A 16,003-nucleotide genomic window follows, 5' to 3' on the forward strand; every position below is an offset into this window, starting at 1 on the left:
GGAAAACAGTTTTTGCAACTCACATTACAGAGAAAGGGCTAATCTCCCTATATAATGTGTTCCTGTAAGTGAAGTATAAAAATACTATTAACCTAATAGAAACATAAGAAAACTATGAAGTGTCCATTCTTAGAAATAAAGTGCTCTGTGTCATAAGAGAAATGCAAATTAAAACCATCCTGAGATACTATTTTTTTACCTATTAAATTAACAAAATTCCAAGTTAAATAAAACTCTGTTGGCAAGGCTGTGGGGAAACAGACTTTCTCTTACATTGCTGATGAGGATATAAGTTTGTATAACTACTTTGGAAGGCAACTTGGCAATATATATGTAAAATTATTAATATATCAACTATCTGACCCAGCAGCTCCATCTCTGGGAATTTACCCTATCATATAGTATAGAGTGATTTTGTTTTCTTTTCAATAGCAAAAGATTGGAAACGACACAAACATCCATCCACATGGACTGGCTTAATAATCTGTGGAACAGTCATACAATGGAATTAACTGGAACTGTAAAAAACTTTAAGTCATTCTCCAAGTTGAATATGTAAGAATCTCCAAGTTATATTTTCCTCCATAGTTTTATTGAGATATAACCAACATATAACAATGTATTTGTTTAAATTATAGAACACAATGCTTTGATGTATGTATATCTTGCAAAATAATCACCACAGTAGATTTAGTTAACATCTATAACCTCATGTAGTTACATTTTTTTTCTTGTGATGGGAACTGTTAAGATCTTGTAAGATCTTAGCAACTTTCAAATATACAATACAGTATTTTTATCTATAGTCATCATGCTGTACATTATATCTCCAGAACTTGTTTATCTTATGACTGAAAGTTTGTACCTTTGGATCACCTTCACTCATTTTGCTCACCCCTACCCCTTGCCTCTGGCAGCCACCAACCTGTTCTCTTCTATGAGTTTCTTTGTTTTTTTAGACTTCATATATAAATGAGATCATACAATATTTGTGTTTCTCTGTCTGACTCATTTCACTTAGCATAATGCCCTGGGGATCCATCTATATTGTCCAAATGGTAGGATTTCCTTCTTTTTTTTATGACTGTATACTATTCATATAGTATTCAAATATAATACTTTCTTTGTTCATCAGGTTACATTATTAAGTGAAAAAAGGCAAGGTTAATATCAGAGTGTATATCACATTATATTTTGCATAATTAAATAAAAATATAGTTGTATGTGATTTGCATAAACAAACTGGAAGGATAAATAAGAAACTAATGGAAATGATAATGGGGGAGGTTGCTATTAGGATGTGGGAACTGGGTGTGTGAAAAATGGGGTGAGATCAAGACCTGGCATTATCTTTTTACGCTAAAATAAATGTTTAACTATTTCAATGTTCTTTTTTTAAAAAAATTTTTTAAATGTTTATTTATTTTTGAGAGACAGAGTACAAGTGGGGAAGGAGCAGAGAGAGGGAGACACAGAATCCAAAGCAGGTTCCAGGCTCTGAGCTGTCAGCACCAAGCCCAATGCAGGGCTCAAACTCAGAACCTTGAGATCATGATCTGAGCCAAAGTCAGCGCTTAACCAACTGAGCCACCCAGGCACCCCTCACTGTGCTACTTTTTTATAAAGCTAAGTGAAAAGAAAGAAAAGCTTCACTAAAGAACTTGGTTGTTTATTCCACTAGACATTCAATAAATAGTTATTGAGCAGCGACCATGTGACAGGCACCGTCCTAGGAACTGCTCCCAGAAGACAGCACCAGACCATGTAAGCTGTGAAGAGTTTAGTGGTTGTCTTTGACGTATATCACTCTTGAAATGCCACATCTTCTATTACACCCATTCAACAGTTCTCTCATCCCATCTGGTCTCATATTCACTGCCTCAACATGGGGAAACAGCCCCCAGGCCCTTCAGGTCTAGTGACCATTTAATGCTTGTGTCTTCACTGTGGATGTTCTTTGTATATGATTTCACATCTCTGTTTGTCTTTCTTTTTGAGTGTGTTGTTTAATGTAATTGATGGAATTTGATATTTTAAAAGCTCAGGGCTTTCATTTTATGGACCGTGAACGAAATAGACAATTCCTGTGAATTTACATTCTAGTGCTGATCAGAGAAAGGCTTTGTGAAGAGGCGATATTGAACACAGACATGAAAGTTATAAGGGAAAGTGCTTGTCAGTATCTGGAATTATGCTTGTAGGTTCATAATAATTATTATTTTTGCTGCCCTCAGGGGAATTGCAAAACATTACACACACACACACACACACACACACACACACACACACACTTACCCTTATTTACGAATATACACTGCTGCCAAACTAACGCCTGTTTCCAACTGATTGCTTACCTGGTAATGATGATAGCTTTGAAAGGAGTAAACCACCTCTGGTCTCTTGCTCTGGCTCCCAGTAACCAAGGTCACAGCAGACATTTCCGCGGCCTCTGGCTTTGATTGACAGATATACCTCTGGTTGTGGGGGCTTTGTCCTCATTCCAAATGAAGCTAAATGGCCCATAAAATTAAACCCTGACCTTTTAAATATCATATTCTACCAACCAGAGTAAACAACACACTTGAAAAGAAAAAAAAAAAAACAAGATGTGAAAATGTATATAGAGAACACAGGGGAGAATAAAACATTCAATTTATTACTAGACCTTGACAGTCATGGTGGGATTTTTTTTTGCCATGTTGGGGTCACCTATATGAGACTGGTTTGGAGGAAAGAACACTGTTGGGTAGGCATAACGTTGGGGGGCATGTGAAGAGCAGTTTATGTGTGTTTAAAGAAACTCACAAATTCTTTAGCTTTAAATCACAACTTACATGATCTGGTGCCTGTTTTCTGGGCTCCTGTAGTACCTATGCTCTCTTTTGTCCCAGCTTCTACTGCATTTTTTTTTTTTTGTTGTTGTTGTTGGTAATTGTTGATTAAGTGGTGAGCTCCTTAGAGGAAAGTACTGTACATATTTCCCCCATATCCCTAGAACCTAGCACAGCCCTGACATTTAGAAGCCTCCTTTGAAAGACTGGGGAAGACATGTCCTATGAAGCAAGAAACTGGATAACCTTGTAGACATCTCTTTGGTTTGCGAGAGTTAGAGTCCAAGAGGCATGCTTTGTTTTTCGGTTGAATGAGTTGATGGACTGTGGGTGTTTTTGGTAACTGTTAAGATTTCCTCCTCCCAGTTACTCTGCACTCTACATGTACACATAGTGCAGCTGGCTCAGCACAGCTGACTGTGACAGTTCTCAGCTCCGTGCCAGCTGGTTAGGCTCTCCCATGAATTTGTCCCAGAGTCTCCCACACCCTGTGATCTGACTGTAATCCAATCCCCTTCCTTAGACTTCTCTGATCACCCTCCCTGTGTTTTCCTCACCTCTGTCCCTTGCTCTATGAGCTGCTCAGACTTCAGCAGCTATGTGGGACTAAAGCATGCTCTGAGTTCATCCACAGAGCATGTGCCGGGACAGCCAAGTACTCCAGGTTTGAATAAAATGACCCAATCTATTTGGTATTCACTGGGCAGTCACATAGGGACATGTCCATTCTGGGATGTCCCTCAACAGGGCAGATGCTGCCTCAGCCAGATTTGCCAAAGGTCCTTAAGTCTGGCTCCTGGTGGGAGGCTGGGGAGGTCAAAGTATACCTTCCAGTGCTGCCCTGCCACGCTCCTTGTTCTACCGCCATTTTGCCTTAATAATGAGTTCCCATAGGAGTTCCTACCCCAAATTTCATTTGGATTCCTCCCAATTTGATATCCCTCACCTGGTCTGTAACTGCAAATTTAGAAGACTCAAAATAGCAGCTTTCATAGACAAGGGACTATTTCATTTCTGGGAGTAAAGAATTGGCACTGGCTAATGAGTTATATTCCAATGTACAATGCCCTCTGATTGTGTATTATATATTAGCACTCTGGACTTGAAAGAGACAATTGTGTAATGTTTGCCCATTAATTGAGAATAATCATCTCAGCTGCACAGTGTTGCATACCAGCCAAGCTTGTCATTCTCTGATCCAACAGCTTTTAATTGTTGTGTTGCCCTTTAATGGCAACCATTCTCAGAGTTTAGAGAACAAAAACAGAGACTTACCTAAATATCAGCTCCTTCCCACCCTGAGAGAAAAGAATCCATTTAGATGGAAAGGATTTGCGTTTTCTAATCCCTGGAGAGTGATCATGCCGTAGCAATTTCCATTATCCATCAAGTCTAAATGCTAAGGCCATGGGATTGCTTCTTCCTAATAAAGTTAGGAAATGTAGCAGACAAGGAAAAGGCTTGCATGATTACACAGTAAGCTGGAGACTAAAATAGAAGAGATGCCTTAAAATCATTATCAAGACTCTTTTGAATGCAAGTAACAGAAAATCTAAATCAAATTGTCTTATGTCAAAATTTTTATTGGTTCACATAACTGAAAAATCCTGGGGTGGAACTGCTTCAGCATGTCTAGATTCCAGGGCTCAAAAATATCTTCAAGCTTTGGTCCAATGCTCTCCATATCGTGAGTCTTCTCCTCTACTGCTGCATTCTTAGATGGGCACTCCCCTTCTCAGGCAAGATGGCAGGTGGCAGCTTAGTTCCAGGCTCACATCTCTGGTGAAAGTTCCAAGATGGAATTTCACTAGACCAGCTTGAGTTACGCTCTTTATTCTGAATCCATCGTGATGGCCAGGGAGAATGGAGTATATTCACTGGCCACACCTTAATCACGCTCACCCCTGTGGGTGAAAGGCAGGGTCAAATCCATCAACCTGAACCATGTGAACTAGCAATAGAAAGTGGTCGTGTGTCCCCAAGAAAAAAAACAGGCACTGTTATCAGAAAAATGGGACTGGATACAGAACAAGCAAGAAAAACTGAGGTACTGTACTTTCATCTCAACTTCAGGAATGAATGTCTTTGTAGGTTGGTAATTTAAGCTTAATGTCTTCTCCCAGAACTCTCTGTATAATAAAGATGACCATTTACCAAGTATCCGACATTGTGTGGAGTGTTTACATATATCCTCTCATTTAATCCTTGCAACTAAAGAATCAGGCAGGTATGATTAACCCCTCTCTTCTAAATGAAGGAATGGAGGCAGATGGAGATTGAGTAACATACATGCTCCAAGCCACACAACTATTAAAAGGTGAGTTATAACTCAACTGGAGCCTAACTCCAAAGTACTTGCCTTTTCTCCTTTTCTGTGTTTCCCAAACTTTCCCATTTGCAAGACTTTCTGGAGTGCTTATTGAACATAGAGGTTCTCAGGCACATTCTCTCCTCTACTCCCAGCTCTGCCCCAGAAATTATAATTCAATAAGTCTGGGCTAAAGTCTGGGAACCTCTTTTGTTAACAAGTGTGCTCTGTGATTCTTATGATCAGACTAGTTTTAAAATGCACAATATCATGCTGCCTCCCACAGGTTAAAAATACCTGCACATGGCCACTGCCCAATGCTGGCTCCCTTTTCCTGTCTGCTCCTTTTCTCCACAGAGCATGTAAGGGAATTGCTTTAGCTGCTGGCTATGCTCAGTTCACTCTCTAGAGCAGTGGTCTCCAAAGATGGGGACTAGGGGGCATACAGAGGTTCTGGTGGTGTCTGGGGAGGCAATATTTTTCCTGTTTTTTTTTTTTTTTCCAATTTCTATCTGATTTTTATTTAAAAAGAGAAAAAATTCAACTTTACCAAACTTGATATCCAAATTGGCACTGGTATTCTCCTGAGGCACCTGTGAGGCATTTATGATACCTGAGGTGTCTTCAGAGGAGGGCAGGTGGTCCCACAATGCACAGAGATAATGGTGCTCCCATCCTTTGCTAGTTTCCAGGCCCCTGAAACCTTATCTGTACCTAAGGAGAATTACAGATCCTGTCCCCCAAAGTCCCCAGGCTTAGAGGGTTTTGGAGGCCAGTTTTACAAAATCATCAATAAACATATAACCATTATGTTATGCCTGTTTCAGATGATGGAAAAGGGAGGAAGGCCACTCAGATCTTTTTATGAATTAGTATAACTTTGATACTGCTGACAAGGACAAAACAAGAAAAGAAAAATGTAGATGTAGGATTCCTAAACAAAGGACTAGTAAACTTAATTTGGAAGTGCAATGAAAACAATAGATACTCATTTGCAATGACATGGATGGAGCTGGAGAGTATAATGCTAAGTGAAATAAGTCAGAGAAAGACAAATACCATACGATTTCACTCATATGTAGAATTTAAGAAACAAAACAAATGAGCAAAGGGGAAAAGGAGAGAGAAAGACACAAATCAAAAAAGAGGCCCTTAATTACAGAGAACAAACTGATGGTTACCAGAAGGTAGAAGGGTGGGTGGGTGAAATAGGTGTGGGTTAGGGAGTCATGGAGGATTAAGGAGTGTACTTGTCGTGATGAACGCTGGGTGATGAATGGATTTATTGAATTACTATATTGTATACCTGAAACTAATATAACACTATGTTAACTAACTGGAATTAAAATAAAAACTAAAAAAATATAGATAGCTGATACTTCAAATAAGTAGGATCCATGGAACACAGCCATGCAGTGTCATTATTTTCTTCCTGCTATTGTCCTTAAAAGCTGATATATGGCACTGGTTCTTTCTTACCTATGAATAAATGAAAATCTATAGTCTTTTCTGGCCACTCCAAGTAAAAAGTCTTTTGATCATGAAAAACTGTCTCAGTTTATGCATTAAAACGTATAGTTCTAGGTAACAGTCGAACTTCTAGCACTACAAAGTTAAAGCTTATCCTCATCCTCAACCTGGGCCGGCAGCAGGTGGAAAGTTTGGAATAGACAACAGGGTATTATCTCATCTGTTTCCCTCAGTTGATTTCCTCTTCCATCTCATGCATTCATTAGTTAGTCTCTGACTCCTCTGGGGTTGAAGTAGGGGAAGGGAGGGGAGCAGTAGGAAAGCTCCTACTTGCCCAGCACTATTATGAACTGTTCCCAGAACATCCTAGACTGGGCGGAAGTTTAAAGCTAACTTATTTTTTTTTAATCATGGAACTCTCTATGGGCTTTCTTTGAGACCCCCTATTTCTGAGAATCTCTCACCTACAATTTAATTCGTGCAAAAGAATGCACCCTTTCTACTTAGTTTCCACCCATGACAGCACTACTTCTTTATAGAAGCTGATCCTCTCAAATGGAACTAAGATGATCCCACAAAGGCACATATTCTCTTATGCCCCACAACTGGCTCATAATAAATATCTCCACACTTCGCTCAGATAAACTCTGGGAATGTGGGGTTTCTCCACTGCCTCTGTTTGCTCTGTGTTGGAGCGGCTAGCAGCCAGTCTCTCCCGGTTTAACTTTCTGAGATGTTAGACACAGTCTACACTGTTCTTCGAGTTCTAGGAGACTTCATGGAAGAGCAAGGGGCCTAGATCCCAGATTTCATTTTTAAAAAGATGGTGGAACTTGTTCTATTAGATATGAAGACTTATTTTTATTTTTTATTATTATTTATTAAAAATTTTTTTGATGTTTATTTATTTTTGAGAGAGACAGAGACAGAATGCAAGTGGGTTAGGGGCAGAGAGAGAGGGAGGCACAGAATCCGAAGTGGCTCTAGGCTCTGAGCTGTCAGCACAGAGCCTGACATGGGGCTCGAACTCACGAGCTGTGAGATCATGACCTGAGCTGAAGTTGGATGCCCAACCGACTGAGCCACCCAGGCGCCCCCAGACTTATTTTTAAATAAGTCTTAAAAGTTAGGACATGGGATGATGCAAGAATTGGAAAATAAATTGCTGAAACAGGATAGGAAGCCCAGGAACACACACATACGTACATCATATACTCAGTATAAAGGTAGAATTACAAATTGGTGGAAAAATAATGCTTGGGAAACTGATTATCTGTATGGAAAAACACAAAATTGGATCCTTCTCTTACATCATAGGTGGGTTGAAATCCTACAAGTAAAAAAAATTTTTTAATCCTACAGGTAAGAAAATATTAGTCTTTATGACCTTGTGTATAGAAAGGTTTCTTAGGGGCATCTGGCTTGCTCAGTCAGAAGAGCATGTGACTCTTGATCTTGGGGTTGTAGGTTCAAGCCTCATGTTGTGGGTAGAGATTATAAATAAACTTTAAAAAAAGAAAAATATTTCTTAGAGTTTGCACCTATAGGAAAAAATAAGGATAATTTTTATCATATTATATTAACAGCAAATTTTCTGCAACAACAAAAGATACCATAAACAAAATAAAAAGATAAAAATGCAGACATTTGGGAAAAGATATTTAAAATGCAAAATTTAACAGAGAAAAGGTATCCAGAATATTGAAAAAGCCCCTACAAACCAATAATGATGATAATGGTAACAGGCAAGCACTGTCCTAAGCACTTGAGATATATTAACTCTTTTAATCTTTACTGTGTCCCTGTGAGATAGGTAGTTATTGTCCCCACTTTATAGATGAAGAAACAGGCACAGAAAATGTTCAATAACTTACCTAAAGTCACTGGTGGACCCGAGTTTGAGCCTAGAAGTCTGGTTCCGGTTCCTGTGGTCTTAGCTACTATGTTTGCTCTCACACTCTATAAAAACATCAATCCAAGTAGCCAACATACATATAAGAAGAATCTCAACCCCGCTAGCGATCAGAGAAGTGCAAATTACAATACCAAGGAGAAATCATCTCATACCCATGAGTTGGACCAAAAAAAAAAAAAAAAAAAATCTGACAATACCAAGTTTGAGTGAGGATGTAGGAAGAACATGAAACCTTTTATTTATTAAGAATTTTAAAATTTGAGGGGCACCTGGGTGGCTCAGCCGGTTGAGTGTCTGACTTCGGCTCAGGTCATGATCTCGTAGCTTGTGAGTTTGAGCCCCCTTTTCTGGCTTTGTGCTGACAGCTCAGAGCCTGGAGGCTGCTTTGGATTCTGTGTCTCCCTCTCTCTCTGCCCCATTCTGTCTCCGTCTCTCTCAAAAATAAACATTAAAAATTTTTTTTAAATAAAAAAATAAAAGAATTTTAAAATTTGAGTATAATTGACATACAATGTTATCTTACTTTTGGATGTACTTATTTATTAAAAATTTTTTAAAAGACTTTATTTTTTAAAGTAATCTCTACATTCAACGTGTGGCTCAAACAAAATCCCAAGGTCAAGAGTCGCATGCTCCACCAACTGAGCCAGCCAGGTGCCACTAAAATTGTTTCTTTTACTTGAGTATAGGGGGAAAATGAAGTCTTTTGTACACTGCTGGTGGGAGTATAGATTTGCACAACCGTTTTGGAGAGCAATTTGCCTATAATTAGCAAATTTGAAGGTGCTTATATGCTATGACCCAATAGTTTTACATCTAGAAATATACGCTAGAGAAATTTTCATGCTGTGTGCACAGGGAGGTGTATTGAAGAATATTCATTGCAGTATTGTTTATAATAGCAAAATTTGAAAACCTCAGAATTTATTAACAGAAAAAATTGTGATATATAAAATAAAATAACATGCAGCAGTTAAAATGAACCAGCAATATATCTACCAATATAGGTAATTATGAAAAAAATAGTATCGTATGGGAAAAACTGGTTGAAGCAAAATACCTGTAGTGTAATACAATTCTGTAATATTTAAACATCCATAAAACAATGCTATTAAATGTGTATGTATATAAAATATGTGGTAAAAGAATGAAAATTTGAACAAGAATGATAAATGTTTTCATGATAGTATTTACCTCTGACAGAAAAAGAAGGGCAATGAGATAGGGGAGATGTCTGCCTAGGAAGTCTCCATTATATTTGTAATGCTTGATTAAAAAAAATCCTAGGGCACCTGGGTAGCTCAGTCAGTTAAGCCTCTGACTCTTGATTTTGGCTCAGGTCATGATCTCATGATTTGTGAGTTTGAGCCCCGCACTGGGCTCTGCTCTGACAGTGCAGAGCCTCTTAGGATCTTCTCTCTCCCTCTCTCTCTCTGCCTCACTCTCTCTCAAATAAATAAATAAATAAATAAATAAACTTAAAAAAATGAAAAAATGTAAAAAACCCGTGAGTTCATAATGATACCTAAAACAACAACAAACACAAAATACAGCCTAATAGTTTCCATTGGAAGTTGCTAGATAATAATTATTCTGTAAATGAATAAATAATGAGAAAGCATTCATTTTATCTTTTGTACGCCAACTGTATTTCAGTTACTAGATATCTGATAAAGTGGGTTCTATATAGAAGAACTCCAAACAATAAATGCAAAACGAAAGGTAGAAATTTTAAAAATTTGCCATTTTCAACCTCTAATGAAGTAATTGATCTAGGCAGCATTCACTAATGAGGCTAAAACTATTAGCTGAGATGTTGATGGGGAACATTATAATGGAAGGGTCGGGCTGACACCACATACAACCTGTGATCAATCTTAGTGTCTTGAAAAGTTGTACAGCCTAAATATTACATGCCTCATGAGATGATACAACAAGAAGTATCTCTTATGATGTTTCTTGCCTAAAAAATTGAACTTGATTCCAATCGAGTCTTTAGAACTGCTACTAGTTTACAGGAAATGTGAGGGATAGAAGAATTGCTTAAATGACAAAGATATGATTGGTTATATCCCAAAAATGGGACATTCTATAGGAAGTGTAACTCAGTTTCTCCAAATATGCTTTATGCTCCTACAAGAATGGCAGTAGAGAAAAAGCAGAGTGAGTTATTATAGGATAAAATACACTGAGGAGATAAAACAACCAAATGCATTGTGAGGTCTTTATTTAGATCCTGATTCAAATAAATCAGCAATAATGAGTTTTTGCCTATTGGAGAAAAATCAAGGAAATGTGCATAAAGATTGATAGTAGAGGTCATTAAGTAGTTATTGTTATTTTTTCTTAATTTTTTAAGTTTATTAATTTATTTTGACACAGAGAGGGAGTGAGAGTGTGTGGAGGAGGGTCAGAGAGAGGGGAGAGAGAATCTAAAACAGGCTCCACACCGACAGCATGGAGCAAGACGCGGCTCAAATTCACGGACCGTGAGATCATGACCTGATCCAAAATCAAGAGTTGGACGCTTAACTGACTGAGCCACCCAGGTGTCCCAGGAGTTATTATTTATGATAAGTATGATGAAGGTATAGTTATTATGTTTAAAACATGTCCTCAACATCAAGATAAGGACATGTTAGACAGACTGTAACACAGTGAAATAAATGTTTCTCCAATGGTCTTTTACCCCAACCCTTCAGGGAACCTTAATTACAGAAACCAAATACTTCACTCAAGGGTCTATATGCTCTGAGAGTCTGGGAAGAGAGTACAGTGCAAATGAAGAGAACCAGATTTCCAACGCTTTGGTGAGGTGAGTGTTGGAGGAGAGCACTAGGGCACCACATAAATATTTGTGGGGCTGGGACCATCCTTCAGCCCAGAGTAGGGGCACAAATGGGGTCAGTGCAGCTAAGAGAAGGGCACAGTGTTCTGGGGGCATTGGGTACATGGTAGGGACTGTCAGGAGGAAGCGGACCTTGCAGAGCACACATCAGGTACCCAGGGGCTCCCGGGCTAGAAAGGCAGGATAGGAGGAAGTCTCCTTCTAGTTGAGTATTGAATATTGTTCTGTGACGTTCCCACTCCAGGCTGACGCAGCTTGGAGACATCTGACCTGCAGTTGTAGAGCACAGATTTGATATTTTACAACAAGCACAACAGTCCTCACCCAGGATCAAACCCATTTTACTGTGAGGGAAACAAAGGCACAGGATCGTATGGCTTTGTATCTTTTAAAAAAGCTGGGTGAGAACTACCCCTTGATGCTGGGCTGCTGCTCCATCTGCCACCTGCCTGTAAATTTTCTGCTCACCTTTGTCTAACATGCAGAAAGACTGTCAAAAGAGTTACGGGCTTCAGCCCAAGGGTGTTAATAGTTACTATCTTCTTTCTGGGCTTTTATCAGGAACTGCTGTTCTCACAAATCAAACTGTGAGAACATTTGCCAGAGATTTCCCAAGAGCAGACTTAACTCTTCCTGTTATATCAGAATTAGCCTCTTTAGTTGTCTTTATGCTTCTTGGGGTCTGGGGGGGGCCACTATGAAGCCGGGTCCATTCTGTCCCTAGAAGCAGGTGCTCTGCTCTTTTGATTCGATGCCTGCTTCTCCAGTGGATCCTGGCTGGGTTGGAATGTTTCTGTGGCAGTTTGCCAACAGCAAGAAGACTAAGCGTGCCCTGAGAATTTTCAGTTGTAGGCTCTGAACCAAGTCCAGGGAGACTTCTACCAAGGAGAACATTTTGATTATTTCTTTTGATCTAAGTTTCTTCCTCCCCATGTCCATAGATCTAATCTGGGAATTACTTTTGATCTTGAAAGGTTTTTGCTTTTTGGACTTATTTAGACCAGGTCTACCTTGTTTATAATGAGTAGGACAACATTTTATTGTAAGTAAGTGTTCATCTATACCCTATCCCTTAGGCATGGGACTAAGAAGGGGTTAATGAGAAAAGGATGAAAAGAACCAGGTAGGGTCTCCAGAAAGATAATCCGATGATACATTGCCAAGTATTGAAAAGACAGAGACTAATACTGAGCAGAATAGTGAAGAATAAAGAGCTCTATATTGGCCAGTGTGACCTTTTACAAGGCTTTTAGTCTCTCTTGGCCTCAGTTGCATGGTCTGTAAAGTGACACTAATAATAACTAACTTAGGGGCACCTGGGTGGCTCAGTCGGTTAAGCATCCAACCCTTGATTTCGGCTCAGGTCATGATCTCATGGTTTGTGAGAGTGAAACCCCTCGTCTGGCTCCATGCTCAGCATGGAGATTCTCTTAAGATTTAGATTCTCTCCCTCCCCCTCTCTCAGCCCCTCCTCTGCTGGCACGTGCCCTCATGAGCTCTTTGTCTCAAAAAACCCCAAAGAACAAAAAACAAAAAAAACTAACCCAAGTAAAGGTAAGAGGTTCAACCTGATAAAAATCTGGAATGACTTTCCTTTTCCTTAAATACTTAATACTGACAATGCATCTCATTCATTCAATGATTTACTATTGCTTTATACTCTCATTCATTCATCCATTCCTTCACTCAACAAATACTCACTGAGCACATAGTGTACGAAATTAATGATGCATGATACTATGGGACATAAAAGTGTCTGTCCTCAGGAATTTCCATTTTAATTGTAGAGAGAAGACATACATGGGAAACTATAGTACACCAGGATGCTAAATGCCATCAGAAAGGTGCCAGATGCTGGGGTGCCTGGGTGGCTGAGTTGGTTGAGTGTCCAACTCTTGATTTCAACTCAGGTTACGATCCCAGGGTCGTGGGACTGAGACCGGCATTGGGCTCCTGGCTGACAGCTTGGAAACTGCTTGGGATTCTCCTTTCTCTCTCACTCTCTCTCTCTCTCTCTCTCTCTCTCTTTCTCGCCCTCTTCCTCTGGCCCCCCTACTCGTGTTCTCTTTCACTCTCAAAATAAATAAATAATCTTAAAAAAACAAAACAAAACAAAAAGAAAGGTGCCAGATGCTATGAGAGTTCAGGAAAAGAGAAATGCTTCCAGGAGGGAATTTCAAGGAAGACTCCATGAAGGATAAAGTGGTTGGCCTGAAGAATAAATAAGATGTGGATAGGTAGATGTGGGGAAAAATATTCTGCAGGCATAGCAAAGGCCTGAGCAGAGATCTGGAGAGGGGGATGTAGGGGATGTGCTTGGGAAACTAAATCATCAAGAAAATAATTGGCAACCGTTGAAGCTATTCAACTGGAAAACCAATTGGAAGCCAACTGCCACAGTGTGAGACTGTGAGCACTTGAAATCAAGGGGTGGAGGAGAAGAAGGTATGGGTACTGGCCAAGAAAGTACGACCATGGCGGTGAAGAGGAAGGGATGGGAGTGAAGGAATCTGGGTGTCAGAATCCTGATATTTGCCTTTTTTCTTCAAGGTTGGTGGTCACTTTCCAAGGCCTGCTGCCCCTCCATTTTTATATTTGAATAGCACTGGTTTCAATGCCCAGTCATCTGCTCAGAGGGAGTCAGAGTCTGGCCAGACAGCAATACTGTTTGCATCATGATCTTTATTTGGAGTGATATTTGTATTTTGCTTAAGCATGCCATTTTGCTCCAAAAGTCGATGAGTGAATCAACAACATTTATTCAAAAGCCATTGAGGTTTTATGGTTTCTATGTAGTTTCAACAAGAGTTTATTGAGTATCTCTGATGTTTAAGGTGATGTGAAGGGAGGGAGGAAATGATAGCTTGCCTATAGGAGTTTACAAACTCATAGCGGGGGGTGTGGAAAGCTGTTTATGTAGATTAATTATATAAAATGAGATATGTAAAAAATACCAGGAAATTAGAACAAGTTCAAATGAGGAAGCATCCGGGTCTTACAATCCCTTCCTTAAGGGAAGTTTTAGGAAGGAAGTGGACTTCCTAAAATAAAATAAAATAAAATAAAATAAAATAAAATAAAATAAAATAAAATAAAATAATCTATCTGTAAATGCTCAAGGATGGGGAACCAGATTGTGATTTGGAACTAAAGATCTATGCAGCAATAGATTTCGTAAGGGTGAGCTGCTTTCCAGTTGTATCTCTCCGGGCCTTCACACTCCGTTTAGCCAATTCCCACACCAGCTACATTAACTTCTGCAGTCTGTTCTCCTTTGGGTTGAAGCTGGCTCAGTCTCTGGGGAAGGACAGTTGTGGGATGTGCCCGATGAATCAGGGAATGAAGTTGGAGTAAACTATGTGGTCTCCCATTGGTAGGATTTTGACAAGACTGTAGTTTGACAATGAAACTGATATGAACAAAACAAGTAGTGCTCTCAGGGCCCTTCATCTGGGCTTTCCATCCTTCAAAATCAGTGTGGTTTGTTCAAAATCCCACCTACTGCTTTTACCAAGACCAAATTTCCACACTCTGAAAATGGATTTCTCTTTGTGGTTTGTTAGGCCACTGTGGTTTCCCCTGCTGGATTCCTTTTTGTGGTTGGAGGTCAAACCCTTTCTTGCCTGCTGCTTCCAGGAATGCGCAGTGTGTGTCCCAGAGTGCTACACGGGGAGGGTTTTATTCTATCTCTCGTGAATGGAATGGCAGTCATCCAGCAGGCCTGGGTGCATGTATAAATAGAGGGACACGTAAGCCTGCATTTAATATCCAGAACATGAACCAGCCTCCGTGGTGTGTTAGCCCATCATGTTTTGATGAAAGGCTGCTGACAGCACCACAGACCATGCCATGGGGCCCAGCAAACCACCTAATCCCACTGCTTTATCCCAGGCATAGATGGGGGCGGATTTCCCTGCCAGGAACAATGTCTTTCCAGCTACCAGCAGCTCTGAGTTTCTTTGGCTCTTCCTACTTCTGTCACCCATTACTCATGACCCTTGGTCAGAGAGGCCAGGGTAAACATGGGAAGACCAGGATGTACAGCTAAACCCCAAATCTTTTATTTTATTTTTCTTGAGGTAGAAGATTTCAACTCAGTCACCTATGAATCCCTTGGACAATGGAGCTAATGTCAAAAGGGCCCATTGAGGGGCACCTAGGTGGCTCAGTTGGTTAAGCAACCGACTTCCGCTCAGGTCATGATCTCATGGTTTGTGAGTTTGAGCCCCATGTTGGGCTCTGTGCTGACTGCTCAGAGCCTGGAGCCTGCTTTGGATTCTGTTTCTTCCTCTCTCTCTCTGCCCCTCTCTTGCTTGTGCACACGCTCTCTCGCTCTCAAAATAAACAAACAAACAAACAAACTTAAAAAAAAATAAAAGGGTTCATTGAAAGTTCAGCATTTCAGATCTCCTGCCTGACTTCCTACAATGTGTCACAGCAGACCATCACTTCCTGATCTATGCAGCATGAAATATGAATTCCTGCCATTCAGATTCTTTACAGTCTGGTTCCAATACTGTTCCCATCTTAGAACTAGCCACATCCTTACTTTAGCTTCTGCCTAATTGGATTGCTTTACTTTCTATTTTCCTAGGCCACTTCTGCCACTATGCCACTACTGTACTGATCTT

General features: G+C 39.9%; 1 protein-coding gene across 6 annotated transcripts in view; it reads left to right on the top strand.

Moving 5' to 3' along the window:
* The window catches only part of LOC122231224, a 73,698-nt gene that overhangs the window by 23,789 nt on the left and 33,906 nt on the right, over window positions 1–16,003 (top strand). For 4 of the 6 annotated variants that reach the window (XM_042958709.1, XM_042958710.1, XM_042958708.1 and 1 more), the window contains one exon: window positions 11,227–11,339. In XM_042958709.1, the coding sequence (XP_042814643.1) occupies window positions 11,227–11,339 (113 nt within the window). Of the gene's footprint in view, window positions 1–432; window positions 556–11,226; window positions 11,340–16,003 lie in introns of all 6 variants that reach the window. The other 2 variants (XR_006208412.1, XR_006208411.1) reach the window with 1 other exon arrangement.

This window comes from Panthera tigris, chromosome D1 (assembly GCF_018350195.1).
Source record: "Panthera tigris isolate Pti1 chromosome D1, P.tigris_Pti1_mat1.1, whole genome shotgun sequence".
Lineage (NCBI taxonomy): Eukaryota > Metazoa > Chordata > Mammalia > Carnivora > Felidae > Panthera > Panthera tigris.